A 19,644-nucleotide genomic window follows, 5' to 3' on the forward strand; every position below is an offset into this window, starting at 1 on the left:
TGCAGGTGGATTACTATCCTTTCTTGCAGAAGTTCATGATAGGAGATATGGTTTCTCCTTCCCTTTAGTTTGATCCTCACAATAGCCCTTTAATGATTGTTAGTTTGATAGGCAGTAACTCCTGCATTATCATGAGTAGCTTCTCAGCAGAAATTAGGTCTCCCAAGCTTAACTAAACTCTCTAAATCAGCTTTCCCCCAAAAGATCCCCTTTAGAACCTGGAATAATGGGAACTTTAGTCCAGCTGGTTGGAAAAAGTACTATAATCACCATGGCACACTGATTCTGAGCAAAACAACAAGAACAGCATGTATAGGAAATCTGATTGTAAATCTTTTAGCTACTTGTCTAGTTTGGCCAATAAGTATAGTTTACATCGGGATCCCAATAAATATGGGTAACTCATCACCATTTTTGAGCATTGATTTCTTCTATCTTTCCCAGTAAGTCTGCATGAAAACTCATAAAAACGTTTGTACATGTTCTTCCCATGATATATGCATACTTTCCCTAATGTATGCCTTTTTTGTATATGATTTTTTTTGGATCAAAAAAATTGCATGAAAAAATTGAGGAAACCCAGTTCAGGTAGCTTAGACTTTACCAGGATCCTCAAGATTGCTTTTGGCCTGCAGCCATTCCAACTACTTTGATTGGCTCCCAGAAACAGAATATTTCTGTTATTCGTATGATGGGCGAGGACTCATTTTCCTGCAATTCTGTTCTGTGGCTTACGTGTAGATAGTTAGGAAAGCACTGTAGCAGTTCACGTTTTCCGGATATGGACGGGGAGAAAGAATGCTTTGCTTCTAGCACTGAATGCCAGCAGATATTATACCAGCGCATATTAAATGGGGTATTTATAGCTAGCTTCATTTTTCTTTAGAGATAGTAACAGATTTTCTTCAAGATTACAATTTATCAACATATGTTGTTGTATAAATCATTAAGAATTGGTTGGTATGGTTGGTAGCTTTTATAAATCCTCCATTTGTATGAGCAGTTATGAAGAATAGCAAACCTCTAAGCTTTTTATAATTAAGATATTGCAATATTTATCTTGTTCATAGTTCTAAAGGTTGCTGTCAGTCTTATAGTGTGTTAATATTTATATAGCAAGCTTGATTATTTAACAAATTCATGTAATTCGATTATTTGATATTGATGAATTTCACTTTGAACAAATTCTTTAGCCATATGAGAGATTAAATCATTGAGATGGCATTCTGAGGTACAGTTTGCAACCTGTAGTCAAATTTAAACCCTGTTGTAGAGGCTGCCAATAGTTATAAAATTTTCAAATAGAAATTCCCTCCTCCAACACTTTTCATCCAAATGATTATATCTTGACTGAACATATTTTTTTTCTTGCTTGTACAATCCTCCAGATGTTTGTGAATCCCAATACATTTTAGTCAGCTGAGGGCTAGGAATTCTGGGACTTGTAACCCCAACTCATTTGGAGGGGATGGGTTTCAGAAAACTGCTCACCTATATAAATATGGCATACTACCAAACCCAAACTACAAAATGCTGAGTGCCAGGCATTTTCTTGTGTTGTTACAGTAGGCTTCTCCAACCTGACTTTGCTGAAAATTGTAAGATTTGAAGTTCAGACATCTGCAGGAAAGCCAGGTTTGAGGAGACTATAAGACAATATAAGAACACACAAATATAAGAAAAGCTTTGTTGGACTTGGCCAAGAATCTATCTAGTCCTACATTCTGTGGTTCACAGTGATCTTTCCAGTTGCAGTGGGAAGCTCATAAGCATGAACTGAAAGATGATAGCTCTCTTCTGCTACCCCACCCAGCAGTGAGTATTTAAGGTATGCAGTACCTGTGATTCAAGAGCAAAAGCTACATTACAGAAGTTCAGATATTAAAGGGAGAAGCTCAGTTCTTTTGCCCGTTTGATAGTCATATACATCCCATTCATCTTCTTATATAATTGTTACCAGTTTACTGAATGTGAGAATTGATGAGGTCAGATCGCAGTGAATAGCCACAAACTCTGGGTAGCTGCTGACCTTGCTTTTGACCTCAATGTATTTATTTCACTGGGAGTTCTCCAACACAGGAGAACACCAGTTGGGAAAGGTTGGCAGAGTGACTACATGGGAATAAAGTACCAATGTTCATATCTGTCTGATAAATATATTTTATAAGTTATGGTTTAACACTGTGGTTAAACCCTGCTAGAATTTGGTACATTTACTGTGGTTATAGGCTAAATTCTAACTTTTTTCCAATTCCTTTGATAGCTGTGGATCAAGTCAAAGAATCTCCTCCAGAATCACAGAATAATCTTTGGATTATTGTTGGTGTTGCAGTCCCTGTAGCTGTGGTGCTGCTGATAATCATAATTTTATACTGGAAGCTTTGCCGCACTGACAAACTTGAATTTCAGCCAGATACCATGAGCAACATACAGCAGCGGCAGAAGGTAAGAATTGGAGAAGTGGGAATGTTCTAGAATGCCTAGGACAGGTGCTTTCTGACTTGCTAAGGACTATTACGAGCACTCTTACAATGTGGCTGCCATTATCTGTTCATAAATGGAATGTCACAATATGCTTATTTCTCAGAATGCAAGATGGTGAAGCTAAACATTTGTCATCCCAGGTCTAGAGTTTGCAATAGACTATGGATCATATCTTTCAAAAATTACCTCAGCATATGGTATCAAGAAAGTTCTTTATGAATAAGGAAGTCTTTTGCATCTAAAAAACTAGTTGTGTCACTAAATTATTAGCCCATATTTTTCAATAGATACATTTGATATAGAAAGAGAGCCTTCACACTTTTGTGTGGTCCATTTGTTATTTAACAGTACTTTCTTGATATTTGGAATCAAGAAAAAAAGAATGGCTTCTAATTATGTCACAAAGTTTTGGCAATTACTGAAAATGATAGAGCCATGTCCTTGCCTTTTTATTTATTGATTGATTCTATTCTGAGATGGCAAATGTCCCCCAAATATCCCCATCATTACTGTAATGTTGTTTTATTATTTCTCCTTTTTATGTTTTGGATTGTGAACTACAATCACAACATTGAGAAGGGCAGCCATTTAAATTCTATAAATAAATAAGTAAAATAGGTACAATACAGGTAAAACAAAGCCTGTAAAGAAAAGACTTTTCTCCAAAACATGGATACTGTAAACCACCCAGAGTCACCTTGGAATGAGATGGGTGGTGACTAATCTGAAATATAAATAAATAAGTAGTCCTGGTCTCACCTGTAAGTGACATGGCCTCACCCACTTTGCATAAGGCCTTGCCCTCTGTGCTCTTCCACCTTCCCCAAAAGGTTAAATAAAGGTGCAAAAGTTGCCTGGACCTGATCTGGTTCATATTTTCAGACCAAGCTTCACCAATAATAGGAGCATTATTGCTACATACAGTAATGTGGAATATCCAGCCTTTTGGGGTTGCCTTCTCCTTATACAGCTTATACCATATAGTGAGGAAGCTAGATTTGAGAGCTGTTCCATTCTGCACAATTTGATAGGACTGGGAATATAATTGTCCTCCTGTTTTTAGGAATTGGTTTGTTGTGTTCCCATTTCATTCTTTCACTAGGTTTCATTAATCATGGGAATAATGAGGAAGGTTGAAAGTGATTGTCATTTTGTTGTGAAGCTGTCAGAATAACTGAATAGTAGTTCCTGATGCTCTTTTCATTATTGTGATGGAAGAGAAGAAGGAAAGTCAGCAATAGCTTTCACTTTTGATGAGCTTCTGCAGTATTGACTTGTGTTCTCTGCTTTGCAATGGTTATACTAAAAATAGAAATCAGTCTAGGAATAAGGCTTAAATACTACTTTTACTTTACTTATAAGTAGCTATTTTATACCTATTAAAACTAAATACTATCCAAACTTTGCTCTGAGAAGTGCCCATAACCCATTGGTAGCATACATTAAGTTCTTTGAAAGCAAGAGTACTTTGAATGCATTAAGCAATTAATTGCATCCCATGAGCTTGTGAAAAGTGATCCCACTTACGGTACCCATCGGTATAGCATAAATCAGTGACAGGCAAATTTCAGTCCTCCCAAGGATTGATAAAATGTACTTGGCTGAAGCATGGCAAGTTTGATTTAGAGGCCTTTAAATTGAATCTTGTGGGGGTTGGAGATTAGAAACTCTGAAGTAAGGCTCTCAGATAAAGTGATTCCTACCATAGAAAGAAGTGGAATTATAAAGAACATTTCACATGATGCTTTGTTTATTTATATCATTTAGAGGCTTCCCAGCTCCTCACAATTGTGGGCAGCTTGCAACTCTAAAAGCAGGAAAATGCTAATAATAAAGTGATAGATCATGAAAATCTGGAAGAAGACAAATTCCTAACAAATAAAGATTCTACAGGGGCTAGCCACCAACCCAAAGCATGGGAGAATAGCCAGGTTTTCAGTGACTTTGAATATCATCAGGTGGGAGCCCTATGAATCTCTTGGGGGATGCTCTTCCAGAAGGCAGGCATGGTGACAGGGAAGACCCACTTCCTGGATCCTATCAGGTGACATTGTGTAATTAACCGGACCTGGAGCAGGCCAACTCTACCTGTACATGTTGGACAGACACTATTGGATATAAATGATTCCTCAGATAGCCAGGTACTGTGCCATAAAGTGCTTTCTAGATAATAACCAGCACTTTCAATTGCACCCAGAAGTCAATTCACAACCAGTGCAACTTGTGGAGCAGTGGTGTGTCATGGACATACTGTGGCATGCCCATTACTGCCTGCATCACTGCATTCTGGCTCAGTTGTACCTTCTGAGTGATCTTCAAGGGCAACCTCACACAGAATGCATTGCAGTAGTGCATTCTTGAAGTGACTAGGGCATGAGTGACCATCTGAAGGGCCTTCTGACCCAGGAACAGGCAGAAGAGGCACACTAGATGGATCTGTGCAAAGGCCCTCTTGGCTATAGCTACCACTTGCTCTTTGAACAGGAGCTCTGAGTCCAGGAAGAGCACCAGATTGTGCACCACTCTCAAATGGGGAAGTGCTACCCCATCCAAGATTAGAGATGGAAAAATCCCAAGATCAGGAGGCTGAAAAACCCACAGCCATTTTGTCAAGTATGGTAATTCCAGGAAATTCCCGACTTGTCTTGCTGGCAACTTTCTCTTTTAAAAGGAGGCAAAGGAAGGCCTAATGGGATCAATTATTTTTGACTAGATACTAACCAATATGGAAGACCTAGATGAAAAAGCATAAGGAGCAGAACATTGAAGAGAAGTGACCATGTAATGCTAGAGTTTTTGATGTTAAGGGAAACTAAAGCTGTGTGTAGTCAAATGCATATCTTGAACTTCAGAAGATGGTTGTTAATAAATTCAGAAGAGTGATGAGTATGATTGCATGGAATTTAAATGGAAAATTAAGAGCTTAAGAAGACGAGAGGCACAATTGCAAACCATTTGCAGGAGCAGAGGAATGGAGGAAAGCAGAAGAAGCCAATGTGGGCCAGATCTCTGAAGAGTGTTTCATTAGATATTCAAAAGAAAACGGAAAGAATGTATCAGCTGTTCATTGGAGATGGAAAATACTACAGATAACAAAGACAACGCAGAGTTACCAGCTCCTATTTAAGTTCAGTCTTCTCCAACAAAAAAATGAATGTTCCACCGAACAGTTTTGAAGAGTGTGATGAAGAGAAAAGATTGAAGCTTGAGACTGATAGAAAAGCAGGCAGAGAATACCTCTTTATTTTGAATGAGTTTAAATCTCCCAGGCTAAATAAATTGCATTCTAGATACTGAAGGAATGTGTTGATGGTCTGGCTGAAATTTGTCTATGAGAAATCCTGGAAAGCTAATGAGGTGCCAAATGATTGGAGGAGAGAAAATGTTTTCCCTATCTTTAAAACATGAAGAGGAAGGATCTGGGGAAATAGAAACCAGCCTGTCTGACATTGATACCTGGGAAGATTCAAGACTAGATTATAAAATACCTTGAAAATAATCTAATAATAACAGGTATTAGCATGGATTTGTCAAGAACAGTTTCTGAAAACTGACTTTTTTATTTGGGAGACTTGAAAACTGAAGTGTAAGCCATAAAACAGGCTTTTCTAAGTTTAACAGAATAAATAAAAATCTCCCTCCTGAATCCCAACCTATCCACAGCGTGATAATGATATTACCAATTCAAGACCTTAGCCCCTCCAAATTGTAAAGTGCAACCTTTGGCCATCAGAAGCATTTCCCACTGAAGGGACTAGATTGTTCATTATTCTGAAGCTCATCAGGTGTACTTTTCCATATAATTAATTTGCAAACTTTCCAATCTTATTATTTGGTGGACCTGTTCTTCCTACTCTTTCCTCTATCAATCCCTACCAGTGTATTTGAGCAATAAGTTCATGTAATCAAGTTGCTGAACAGAGAAATACATCTCCTTCTTGCATAAAATACTGCTGCAATTTGCAAACAAAGTGGGACAAGGTGGCAATTGTTCTACAGTGATCTATACAGATCCTGAAGAAAGGCTTCCTATAATTATTTCTGGTCAAAGACTGAAAGGTGAACATATCACATATAATACAAGTAAAGGATGGTGAATACTTTAAACAAAACTGAAATAAATAAACTTACTATCGGTTAAATCAATATGTATGTAAGATATATAAATCTATATTTTTATATACAGATAGAGCTCACTTATCAACTGGCTCATTCAGTGACCATTCGAAGTTACAACAGTGCTGAAAAAATAACTTTACAACCAATGCCCTCATTTACAACCTTCACAGCATCCCTCAGTCACGTGATCTCCATTACAGTCAGTACGCGTTATCCTGTGACTGACCTGTTGTTTTTCTATTTTTCCCCCCTTGCAGAGCAGAGAGATTGGAGAGGAAGGGATTGCAAGAGAGTAAGCAAGCACACAATGGGGAATACACATCAAAAGGAATGTGGTAGTGCTGGCAACTGCAAGCGTGCTAGGCAAACAGCTGGTGTATTCCCCATTGTGTGCCTGCTTACTCTCTGGTAATCCTTTCCTCTCCAATCTCTCCACTCTGCAAGGGGGGGGAGAACAAAAGGGTCAGGAACAGGAGAGATTGCCTACGGAGATTGCTTGTTTTGTTTTTGTTTTTTTCCTCCCCCCCTTGCTTATTTAAGCAATTTCTCTGCTCTGCGAGGGGGGCGGGAAAAAAAAACAAGCTATCTCTTTAGGCCCATGCTGGCTGGGGAATTCTGGGAGTTGAAGTCCACTCATCTTAAAATGGCCAAGTTTGGACAACACTGCTTTAGGCAGTCTCTCCTGTGCCTGATCCATTTTTTCTCCCCCCTACCTCACAGGAGGAAGAGATTGGAGAGGAAGGGATTACATGAGAGTAAGCAGGCACACAATGAGGAATACACTGGATGTTTGCCAAGCACGCTCAGGGCTGTCAGTGCCACTGCATTACTTTTGATGTATATTCCCCATTGTGTGCCTGGTTACTCTTTTGTAATCCCTTCCTCTCCAATGAATGTAAATACAAACTTTAATTGCCTTCTTGCTAATTATCCTAGCACTGGAATAAGCATTCCAAAGGGCGGGGGAGTGGGGAAAAGGAAAGTGATTTCCCACCTAGCGACCACTTTGCTGAATGACAGAGCTGCTGATCCCAATTGCTGTTGCTAAATGAGAACTACCTGTATTTTGTTTCTAGTGTATAGATTTTATCTATTTAGTTGATAATATAAATACAGACAAATGAGGCACCTAATGAATTGGTTTCTGAATCTCAGCAGCTATGGAACAAACTATAATGACCCTGCTAGAAATTGGAGACTTATCAGCTAATAAAAGAAGAATGTTATCCCCATTTGACCAACCAAGGTGATTAAATAGAAGTATAATTATTATATGAATGTGCCAAGCCAAATAAAATGGACATCACAGGAGCGCATGCTTGATTCTCTTAATTCCTCCAGATGGGGAAGAGGAAAGCACTCCTGCAATGTAATGTTGTGAACTGTGCCTTCAGTAAACATAAAGAAAGCATCAAGTCTGGCCAAAGAAAAGGCACTTCTCTATGATTGGCACAAAATATTAAATAAGTAGCAGGGGCAAAAATGCTGTCACTGGACCCAGCAAAACCAGAACTTGTGCTGAGAGGCCACAGAGTTTTCAGTCCAAATTGATAGCTTTCTTCCAGGATGAATGAAAATAATCCTGAAGAATCAAAGAACAAAGAGAGCTGTCAGTGAAAACCAACATTACAGGTAGTCCTCAGCTTAGGACCATTCGTTCAGTGACCATTAGAAGTTACAATGGCACTGAATGAATGGTGGTTACCACAGGTCCTCAGAGTTTAGCCATCCCAGCACCCCTGCGTTCACGTGATTGCAGTTTGGGCAACCTGTTTGCACTTATGACCAGTTGCCAAGTGCCCTGCGATCACATGATCACCATTTGCAATTTTCCATGCCGGCTTCCCCAGAAGGTCAGTGGGGAAGCCAGCAGAGAAGGCTGCAAGCCACTGGGGTCTCTCCCCTCCCCCGGCATACCCTCCCCCAGCTCCTCTGCTCGCGCTGTGTCAGCCACTCATGCATCCCTGACCCACACAGCGCCTCTTGTACACCCTCCCCAACCTGCATGGTGACTACCTGATCCACACCAGTGATTCATGCACCCCTGTGCACCCTCCCCAACCCAGCATACAATTTGTTAATTATGCTTGAAATTATCTACCTGAACAATAATTGGCCAGATACACCTTACCTTCTTTTTTATAAATGAGCACAGTAATTGATAGAATTCAATTGTTGGGAAGTTGGAGAGAATAATCTATGTGTGTAAATAAAGATGCCAATACTAGTATTGACCAATCTGAATGTGCCTTTAGTAGTTAGGCAGAATCAGCTCTCCCCTTTTTCACAGGGTCTTCCCTTTTTCACTATTTCTGCTTTACCCTTTTTCAATTGCTGGATAAATTTGGAAAGCTCGAGATGTTGAAATGAAGAAGGCATTGCTGCACAGTTTGGCACTGGGCACAGTCTTCTGTGTTGAAGAATATTCTCCTCCAAAAAACCCTTTCAAGATCTTTTGAAATCACCAATCAAAAAAGAAATCTCAAATCTCGAAACTGAGTGATCTCAGAAGATATCAACCTTTTTATTTTATTATTCTTATGTTAAAGCTACAGGGGATACATGTAAGGGTATGCTACAGACCCTGTGCCTGTGTGTGCGCTCAGCTGCTAAACCCTGCTTTGCCAAAAGAAGGGGAAACAGTCATTGAATTGCTTTCGGGACACAGTGGGAAGGAGTAAGTTAAAAAATGGTTCAGGATGGGGAAAATGAATCAGAATTATTTGGAAACTATTTGCAGCATACAAGGCAGCAGAATAAAACATGAGAGTGAGTTTCTGAGATGGAAGTAATGCAACAGCCCTTATTGCTTCAGTGATTTCATCACGGACCAATCTCTTTGAGATAGAGAGAAGCCTTTTTAGTTGAAGAGTTGCATAAAAGGCATATAAAATGTTAATGACCCAGTCATCATGTTTCTTCCTCCCCCACCCCAAGCTTTGATTGGATGTGATCTGCATCATCATAGTGAATAAGAATTTCATTTCCTTGGGAAATGAGAATAATTCAGTAGCAACATCTGTAAATGACCACAGTTTTATTTTCTCCATGTTTTGCTTGCAATTCAATTTCTTTGTTAAATTAATGGGTCATTGTAAATGACTGTTTAGAGCCTTGTGTGTGCGTGTACATATCCATGCTTACGCAAAATCCTAATTTCAAAGGAATTTTTTTTTTTAATTCATGAAGTTTCATTGGAAATCAGTTCTATAAAAGGGGACACCTCAAGGCTAACCTACGTATGCCTCCAGGTCCTGCCTTCAAGCTGATAGTTAGAAACCTGCCTTTCCTCAAACAGTTTTCTGATTTTATCAGTAGATCACTGGCATAGTTGGGTGCAGTAAATTAAGTAACATGAAAAAGAACTCTGCATTGACTTTCAAATACTCGTTTAACAGTAACAATATTAACAGTGTGAAAATAAGCACCTATCCAGAGAAATCCTGGAACTGGTATCTTTTGTGTTTGTATAAAATAATCATTGAATTGTGAATATGATCTCAGGTTTTAAGGTGTACACACATCACATAAGCCAAAGTTTTGCTCCTTTGGGGGAAAAAAAAGGACGGTGGAGGGGGGGAATCATGGTGTTTCCTTCTGACCAAACTTGCATAGGATTGCACTGTAATTGTAATTTTTGAATCTGGCTCAAAGATTCTCATTGTACTTCCTAGCAAAGATACCCCTTTCAGTGCACTAAGGAATGCAACAAGGAATGCCTTGTTGTTTTTTCATCCTTTATCTCAGTGTTTCCCAACCTTGGCAACTTGAAGACGTGTGGACTTCAACTTCCAGAATTCCCCAGCCAGCCATTCTGGGAGTTGAAGTCCATATGTCTTCAAGTTGCCAAGGTTGGGAAACACTGCTTTATCTGTTGGCTTGAAGAATAGCAGCAGGGATCTATTATAACTTTTTAAGGATCAGACTAAGCTATAGAGTCACCTAGTGACTCTTCACTGATCATTTCAGTACCAGTGTTTTGCTCTGGGGTTTTAAATTTCCTATGGATGTGATTAAAGGACAAGAGTTAAAGCATCTCCCCTCCATTTTAAAAGCCCCCCTTTTTTTAATATTCCTGCCTGGCTTCTCTGTGCCACCCACAAACATACACGCCAGTTTTCCCCAACTCTCTACACTAGCATTTTTGCCAGGTCATAATTCACCAAGACAATTTTACGGGGTCTCTAGAGCTACTCAGAGATTAGCTGCCAGAGCTGAAATATTACTATTCCTGTGATGAAATACAAAGGCTTACTCATTAAGCAACCGGCTCTGGCAGTGTTCATATCGGTGTAGGTACCAAAACAGAATAACATGGCATTTTCTGTGTGCATTTGTATATATAGCATGTCGATAAAACACACACATGCATACACACACATGCATACACACACAAGGTAAATGTTTTTAGGTAATTGTCTATACTGACTATGTATATAATCTATGACAGATTACTATATATTTTCAAAAAATTATGAAGCTACCTTACCCTTGGGTCTGAATCAGTACTGGTAATTGCTCTGTGACCATGTGTGGCAGGAATTACCTGAAGGTAAAATTGCATCCTGGCCCTGCTGTTTATTTTTAAATGGAGGTGGTCAAGTGTTTTTTAAGGTTTTCCATAGCCATCTGAATTGTTATTCTCCTTTCCTTTGGGGACAGACAAATTTCTGAAAACTAGCCAGAGGCTGGGCTACAGTCAGTGTAAAGCAGCAAAGCATCGTCATCACCTTCAGAACCCCCTCCAAATGTTGCCTGTAAATTACACTTCTTAATATGAGAGAAGAGAAATATTAGTAAATAAATGAAAAGTAATCATAATACTGGTATTTAATTAAATGTTGCTTCAATATCATCTTGGTTCTGGCTCTACCATTTTTGGGCGCTCAAAGTTCAATTATGGCTGTCAGCCTGAGTAAAATTATGTAAAGATTTAAGAAAGAATCATTCAAGGTCACTCATAAAGAGAAACTAGTACAGTAGAAGTTGTGAAATCATAAATAACTGAAAATATATGTATGTATTTATTTGGAGCAGCTTCTTAGATGCTAATGATTGGCCCTCCCTTCTCTGCCTTCCCCAAACCTGCAGATCTAATTCAATGACAAATCTTGACTCTCATGTCCTTTATCACATCTCTTTTGGAAGGCACTTCTCTGCGTGTACACTTTCAGGTACATGCACTTGTTTCATCAGATCTGATGATTCTGAATTGTTAATCCTCTATCAGACTCTGTAGCCTCAGGTATGGATTAGGGAAATAAAGATATGTCATTGCTGAAGGCTGCACAAACGGCAGCTCAGTAATCTTCAGTCGCTGAGATAATCTCATTGGCTTGCAGTTTCTGTTTGAGCCATTTCAGCACTTTGAGTTACAATTTAAACTACAAAGCCCTAAATGGCTTGGGGCTGGGATATATGAAAGGCTTCCTTAACCTATCTAAATCTACTTGCCATCTGTGTAAGTCTCCCTGTAGTCCTTAGTAATGCTGTTGGGGGATCATGTCCTCTGCTTTGAGAACTATATCCATGAACAGCTGCTCTGGAGTCAACTGGTTGTGTATAAATGGATTCTTTATCATACATAGTCTGGTCAAACCGTTTAGGGATTGGTCATGACTATTGCTGGCAAAGCTTGAAGGACCACAGATTGATATGATTTCAGGAGTCATCTCTCTAGCTCTCTTCCTTTGAGCGTGTCCAGTAACAGCATGCTCAATATGAATCAAAAAGGAAGAATTGCAACAAGGGGAATAAGTGAATTGTTTTGCTTCACAACAGCCTTCTCTGACTTGCTGCCATATAGATATTTTGGACTACAGCTTTCATCAACCTCAAACAATTTGGTCACTCATGGTAGGTGTTGAAGTCCCACAGGACTGGATGGCATCATGTTGGGAGAGTTTAACATATTATGTGTTTATTGTTTATTATTAATAGTAATAACAATACATACGTGTATTATCTAGTATTGCATTTACATTCTGCCTATTCTCTGAGAGCTCAAGGCAACATACATGGGGTCACCCTACAACAACCCCATAAGAGAGATTGATCTGGGAGAAAGTAGTGCAAAGTCACCCAGTGTCTTGTGGTAGAGGGATAATTTAACCTGGGACTCACTGGTTCAACTTCAGCATCTTAACTATACCACACTGGTTGTTTCTTATAGAATTCCATATATGGTAGGCTGCCTAACTGGAACTCCAGAAACACCACCACTGTTAACAGATGTAGATACTTCACAGGATTGTATTACTGTCTGTACTATTGTCCTGAAGTCACAATATTTTGTAATATACCAACAAGTAGAAAGGACTTTTCTCTTCAAAGCTTTTTATCTCCATCTGCTGGTTTAAACTTGTCAGCAGAATTCTCTGCAATTTGGCCAGTTCTAGTAACCTCCTTCAAGGCGGCACCTTCCAGATATGTTGGAACTGCTAGCGTGCACACCAAGCCTTCTGCAAATCACCGTCCCAGTGCCAGGTTGGGGAAAGCTGTGTTACATCATGAAGATGCTAGTACACTTCACTCAGTCACGGCAGTTCTTTCCATTTGACTAATTTTGCTTAGCTGAGAAATAAATAACGTGTGCTGTTCTTTAACAAATAGAACCTTTAAACTGAGCATTCTATGTGTTTATATACATTGTTATGTTTTGGGGAGCCTTAGCTCCTCTTAGAACAAAAGTAGGTTTTGTTATTACAGCAAAAAGGTATGAACAAACAGAAGATTCCAGAAGCAAAAAATAACCAAAACAGAGATTCCAAATTCAGGACCATAATATTTACATTTAGTGGGAGTCTCACTGAAACAGTCTGTCTTCATCTTTCACCACAGTTTGATTCTTATAGATCATCTGCTTCAGTTGTTTGGTTTGAGATGAGATGCCTTTGGATCAGCTTTTTCTAAAACTGATGCTGTCCAGAAGCATTAGACTAAAGCTCCCAGGATAAGTACCATAACTCTGGAGAGCACCAAGCTGGCAAAGACTTTGAACATACCAGGCAGATGTGCTCTGCACTATAAATGTGGATTATGTTATTTTATTATGACTTTGCTTCCGGGAGTGTTTCTGGACAATTAAGTATCCTCAAAAAGCTGTCGATTGAGCAGCAGTCATGATGAATTTTTAATTTTCTGTGACCTAAATTCAAACTGAACATATCATTGAGCTGCCTCAGACCCTCCTTATTAGGAGCATTCTTTCACTTTCCCAGGAGTGCACACATTTCTGTTCAATTTATTTATTGTTCTATTACTCTGCAGGTCTTTGAATTCATTGGACAAATTTTAACTTGCATACTTACAATGTAAGCTCATAATTGCTATTTCTTCCTTTTGTTTTAATGGTCATTTGTTCTTTTTTTTCCTTTTCCTTTTTTTGCACTTTAGCTACAAGCTCCTAGCGTAAAAGGCTTTGATTTTGCAAAGCAGCATTTAGGCCAACATAACAAAGATGACATCCTGATCATACATGAACCAACTCCTCTGCCAGGACCAAATAAGGATACTACACCCTCTGAAAATGGTGACCTCCCAAGCCCCAAGACCAAGTTATCTTCAAAGCCATCCAAGAATGTCCGACATAGAGGGAGGTCAGTTCAGAGGTTGAGAAATTGCTCAGCACGGTTTAAAGTTAATCAGTTACAAGGATATATTTTGTCCTCTGAGGCTTTTTCTCAGTTTTAATAGTATTTGCTCAGGAACTTACCTTTTATATCAGTCCCCAAGGGTTTGCTTCCTAGGCTCTTCTACTGCGTTTCTTAATTGTGGAAATTTTTCAGGCTACAAACGGTGGATGCACCAGCACATGATTTTGTGGGGTCAAGTTCTAGTGTAATATAATAATGTACCTAAACTTTATGAAGGTTCCAGCTTGTACAACAGCCTTCTCCAACGTAATGTGTAGAAAGGTAACTCCATAATTATCCAGAACAGCCATGGTTTGCTTGTTTATTTATTTATATTTCAAATTTAGATACCACCCATCTCACAAAAAGTGACTCTGGGCGGTTCACAATAAAACAGCAATAAATATTAGAATACAATAAAACAATATAAAATACAGTCAAAATAGAATGAAAACCAAACACATACACAAATGGTTGCTACAGCCCTTCTTATGTGATTAAAGGGAAGAGCACACACTTCTTCGTTCCACTTCTTTAGTTGCTTAATGACTAGCCCTGCCAACGTCTCTCCATTGTATGTGGGGATCCATTTACCATATGGCTCTTAGGGAAGGGCAAGTGCCAGCCAGTGCTTGATGGAAGCCCAAAGGCACTATACCCTGCATTTGGTCTTTTGACCTTCACTGAACATGGAGGATCCATTAAATGAATTTTATAGCGGATATTCCCAAATAGGAGCTTAAAAAATGAAAATAAGAACTCTTGAAAGCAATCATAATTACTCCAAAATGCAGTAAATCATACTGGTTAAAAAACAAAGAGTAGAACAAATATTGCACTGGTTTTAAAAAGATACAAACAGAAATGTACAGTAAATTCAAATAGCTAAAGTAGTATTAAATCACAACATACATTAAAATGCTTGGCAAAAAGAAAAAGCCTTTGCCTGGTAATGGAAAAATATCAAAGCCATTACTGGATGGGGCATGTCTGGAGGCTTCTGATGATGGTATTTGAATTGGATATGTTCTAATTGTACATCTGTAATTGGCAATTACTCATTTATGCCATGGATGGGTCGCAGCCTCACATCCTGCCTCAGTCAGTGCTGAAAGTTCATTATGTATTATATGGAGCAATACTTTTTGCAAGGCTGTTCAAAGCATTCGAAAGGGGCACTTTGAAAGTGCATTGCCACAGACAAAGACCTTAATGGCTCTGTAAAAAGCATTAAAACAGCCCTGTTCTTTGAAAGGCCCAGCTGAAGTATTGTCCATGCATATGTGCAGATAGGTGAGGAAAGCTTTCAAAGCAGCTGCGTCAAGCCTTCTAGGGGACACAGGTACTTTAATACTTCAAAGAGGATAATTTCATTCATACCATTGTGCTTTGCAGAATGCCCCTTTCAGCTGAGTTGTCCAACACTTCGTTTGTCTGAAATCTACTGCCACCCATATAGTGAATCATGCATGTTAATGAATGCAGACGAAAAGAGATTTATTTAAAAGGGAAAGAAATAACATGTTGATTTTCAACATGTCCTTTTACACATCTCTAACTACCTTAGGGAGAGCCAGTTTGGTGTAGTGGTTAAGATACCAGGCTAGAAACCGGAGACCTGGTGTTCTAGTCCTGTCTTAGTCATGAAGGCAGTTGGGTGACTTTGGGCCAGTCACTCTCTCTCAGCCCTTGCAAGAAGGTAATGGCAAACCACTTCCAAAATCTTGCCAAGAAGACTCCAGGGACTTGTCCAGATAGTCGACAGGAGTCAACACTGACTTGAAGGCACAAAATAAATATCTATATCTATATATCTACAGTATATCATCTATATTTATATCTGTCTGTATCTATATAACTACCTTGGGCTTTGTTTGAAGGCATGTAATAAGGCATTAATCTGGGTGAAATGAACCATTGATTAAAATCCACATTCTTTGGCAACTTTATATATGCCACTCTGATGTTTATCATACCGTATAAATGTGAAATATGCAGTCTAATAATAATATTATTTTGGTATATACAGAGTTTCACCTTCTGATGCTGATTCCACAGCAAGTGAGCACTCGAGTGGCCGAGAAACAGGAGATGAAACCGTAAGACCTCAAATAGCTGTCAGTGAGGTGAAATCTCACAGAGTTAGCAAATCTGGTAAGTTACATGCAGTCATACTTTTATGTAACATTGAAATAGTTTATATAAATATCTATTCTTAAATAATACACATGTGCTACAAGTACTGAAACAATTCTCTTGACCCTCATTTGCAAAATACATTGAAAGGCCCTTGTTTTTTGCATGAATGTAAGCACTCAAACTATTTGTGCAACAGATGTTTATGTGTTTGACTTCCTCCATAATTTCTTCTGTTTAATTCTGGCTATGCTATTCAAGTTAATTTTAGCCATAGTTCCAGCTGAACTGAATAGACCAAAGATGCTAATTTTCTGGTAAATCTGAGTCCTTTTTATTCCTTGGCTAATTTTGTTAACAAATGAGTACTAAGAAGCCCTATATTTACTTATGCAAATAAATGAGATCATTGTGATGGTGGCTACACAAGTATATAATATTCTATCCCAGAACCTTACACAGTAGACTTTCAAGACCACATGTAGTACATTCCCCTAGAACACATGGTATACATCCAAATTCTCTTAGAAGGCCTATGGTATATCCTTGGTCAAACTGTACAAGTAATTCCCTTGTGTTAACTGCCGTATTAGAATTTAGAAAGTAGCATCTCACTTTCCTATCATGGTTTGGTGAATTATAATGATACCCTTTGTTTTATTTTCTCTGGATGCTATCAGGAGTAAACAGAGTGGGTAAGTTTCAAAAAGAATATGAAGCTGAACCTTGCAGCAAATTTAAGCATAGGATGAGAAGGTCTTGACTATAGAAGTAAATGTAGTAGATTTTCCTTTAGCCATCTTCCCTGTGTATATTGATATGAAACAACTTTACCCTGAATAAATAAGTCTATTGACTCATCACCAAACAATTATCTACTCTTAGTAACTTTCCGTAATCATGTTCAGATCTTTCATATCAATGGCTACTTAACTGAAGTTGAATTTAGGAGCTTGTGCATGTAAAATCTGTGCTTGACTACTAACCTATATGCCTCCCTTTCCTGTATATTATTGCATGATGCTTTGCTGATGGGTGAATTTAGAAATGCAAGGTAACAGAAGAGGTCGTTTCTCTAAATTATTTTTCTGTGTGCTATTTCTCCACCTTCTGGATTGCTCCCCTTGCACAGTTTAGCAGGATTAGGCTACCTGTGGGCCTAGAACCAACAAATGAGGCAGCTGCATGAGAGGGAGAAAGAGAGGAGACTATAAGAGAAAAAGTGTCTAAAAGAAGAAAAGGGGAATATTAGAAAGAGAGAGAAAAGGTGGCCCCATCCACTTTAGGCTCTGATCCCACCCATTGTTTGCTTAAACTCCTTCCAAAAATTAAAAAGTGCCCATCCTTGCCCTGGAAATTAAAAAAAAACATTCCTAAAGAAAGGTATTTGCTGTGGTTTTATTTATGCACACATGGTTTGACTTCAAGCAGGCGGCTGTGCAGGGCCTTCCTCCCTCTCTATTTTCATTTTATGTGCAAGTGGACTTAGAAGATTCTAAGCAGGAGAGTTTAGGGTGATTTCTGTGAGGCTGCAGTTTTATGAATAATAGTTGGCTGAATAGAGGTCTGATGTTTTTATTTATAAAGCAGACAGTTGTATCAGGATCTAGCTTCCCATTATCATGGAAGACAAGTCTTTAATCCTGAGTTTCTGAACATTACCAGATGTTCTTGTTACTGTTAAAATCATATTCATCTCTTGACAATAATCTTTATTGCTTTATTTCAGACAACCATTTAAGAGTTGTATATAAAACCTTCTTTCAAATGTAAAGCTAAAGCATAACTTAATGTTTTCCTTCTTTGGTTTAACTGTGAGTGAAAATTGGAAGCACTTGGTTCTATATTCAGTTATACTCAATTTTGTATTACATCTGAATCCTAAATTGTGGCTAATTTAAATTTTGTTTTTTGAAATAAGCCAGCTTCCTAAAGCATAATAAGAAGTAGGTTTATTTTAGTCAAATGTAACTAAGGTGTAATGCTACTGTGGTTTGTTAAAAGCAAAAATGAGAGTTTATGGCCTTGTGACCATGTCAAAAAGTAAAAGTGAGATCCCATATGCTGAATGTTCCTTGGCATAGCAAAAACATGGTCTTGTGTTTAGCTTAGACAATAGACTTGCCTATCTCATATTTTTTAACCTTCTTTTTAACCTTCTCAGCATGGCCAAGTATTACTAGAAAAGTCATGTGGCTTTTACTAAGCAAAATCTTATAATTCTAGGAAAGCAATAATAAAGCTAATTTTGGCTTAGGGAGGCACTTTCAATATAGTTAATCAGACTTGCATGGATTCATTAACTTGATCTTCATGTAGTAAATTAACTACCACTTCTGTGCCTTGCATTTGTTTTTTTTACATAATATAAGAGAAAGTTGCTTCCTGTCCTTGCTGCTTTTTTTCCTCAGTACTCTCTCTTGCATCTGTAGATATTTGATGTGCATGCACCATGATGCCCATACACACACACACACACACACACACACAAACATGGAGGGAGTGTTGTTCAATGCATTGCAATATTAATTGCACACTCTCATATAGGACTGCAAGGAATGCTCTCCCAGGCTCAGCAAGTGGCTTTATGATCATGTGTCCATCCCCAGACCCTGCCTTAGACCCCGTTGTCTAAGTCAGGAGCATTTAGGGACACCTTAAGTGAACTAGAAAGGGGAAGTTTTTCATTTTGGTCCATACCATAGTGGGACAAGGGAATGACCTTGAGGGACAGGAGGAAGATCTGCTACCAAGACAATGGTCAAATAAAAGAAACCTGAGTCTGGGGCAGAACTGTAACCTGAGAAAACATCTCAGATAAGACCCTCTCTAGTTCTCACAAAAATAAAGGGAGGGAGGGGGAAAGTGCAATCAGACTTGCAAGATTCTGTTACTATATCTTTATAATAAAAGTGATTCTGGCCTGCATGGCTTTAGTTTCCTAGTCTGGCCTACTTTTAAGGGCTGACATCACCAGGATGATAAATAAACATTCAAACCTCTACTTTTAGCATGGTTTTCTATGGATTTCCCCATATGCTTGATGCCAATTTTAATTACCCTGCTGTGGATAAAAAATAAATAGTACCATAGTCATTAGGATAGAAGTAATTTTATTTACATTTGCAACTAATCTGTGCAAACCTAACATGCATTTGTGGGAGGTTTCTTTTGTTGTAGGCAATAGCGATAATGGGCTGGTTCCACTGACTGCTCTCTACTCCTAAGGCAGTTGGGGTCCCTCCAAGCCTCCAAGAACTGACAAGCCAGC

At 38.6% G+C, this 19,644-nt stretch overlaps 1 protein-coding gene across 3 annotated transcripts in view; it reads left to right on the forward strand.

Annotated features, from left to right (window-relative positions):
* KIAA1549 (KIAA1549 ortholog) overlaps window positions 1-19,644 on the forward strand; it is a 123,055-nt gene that overhangs the window by 86,180 nt on the left and 17,231 nt on the right. For all 3 annotated transcript variants that reach the window (XM_088141123.1, XM_088141121.1, XM_088141122.1), the window contains exons 10-12: window positions 2,264-2,445; window positions 13,999-14,201; window positions 16,267-16,391. In XM_088141123.1, coding sequence (XP_087997249.1) covers window positions 2,264-2,445; window positions 13,999-14,201; window positions 16,267-16,391 — 510 coding nt within the window. The remainder of the gene's footprint in view (window positions 1-2,263; window positions 2,446-13,998; window positions 14,202-16,266; window positions 16,392-19,644) is intronic.

The sequence above is a fragment of the Python bivittatus genome, unplaced genomic scaffold (genome assembly GCF_059951505.1).
Source record: "Python bivittatus isolate LINGU-HERP-01145 unplaced genomic scaffold, Pbiv_v1 ctg000330_np1212, whole genome shotgun sequence".
NCBI lineage: Eukaryota > Metazoa > Chordata > Lepidosauria > Squamata > Pythonidae > Python > Python bivittatus.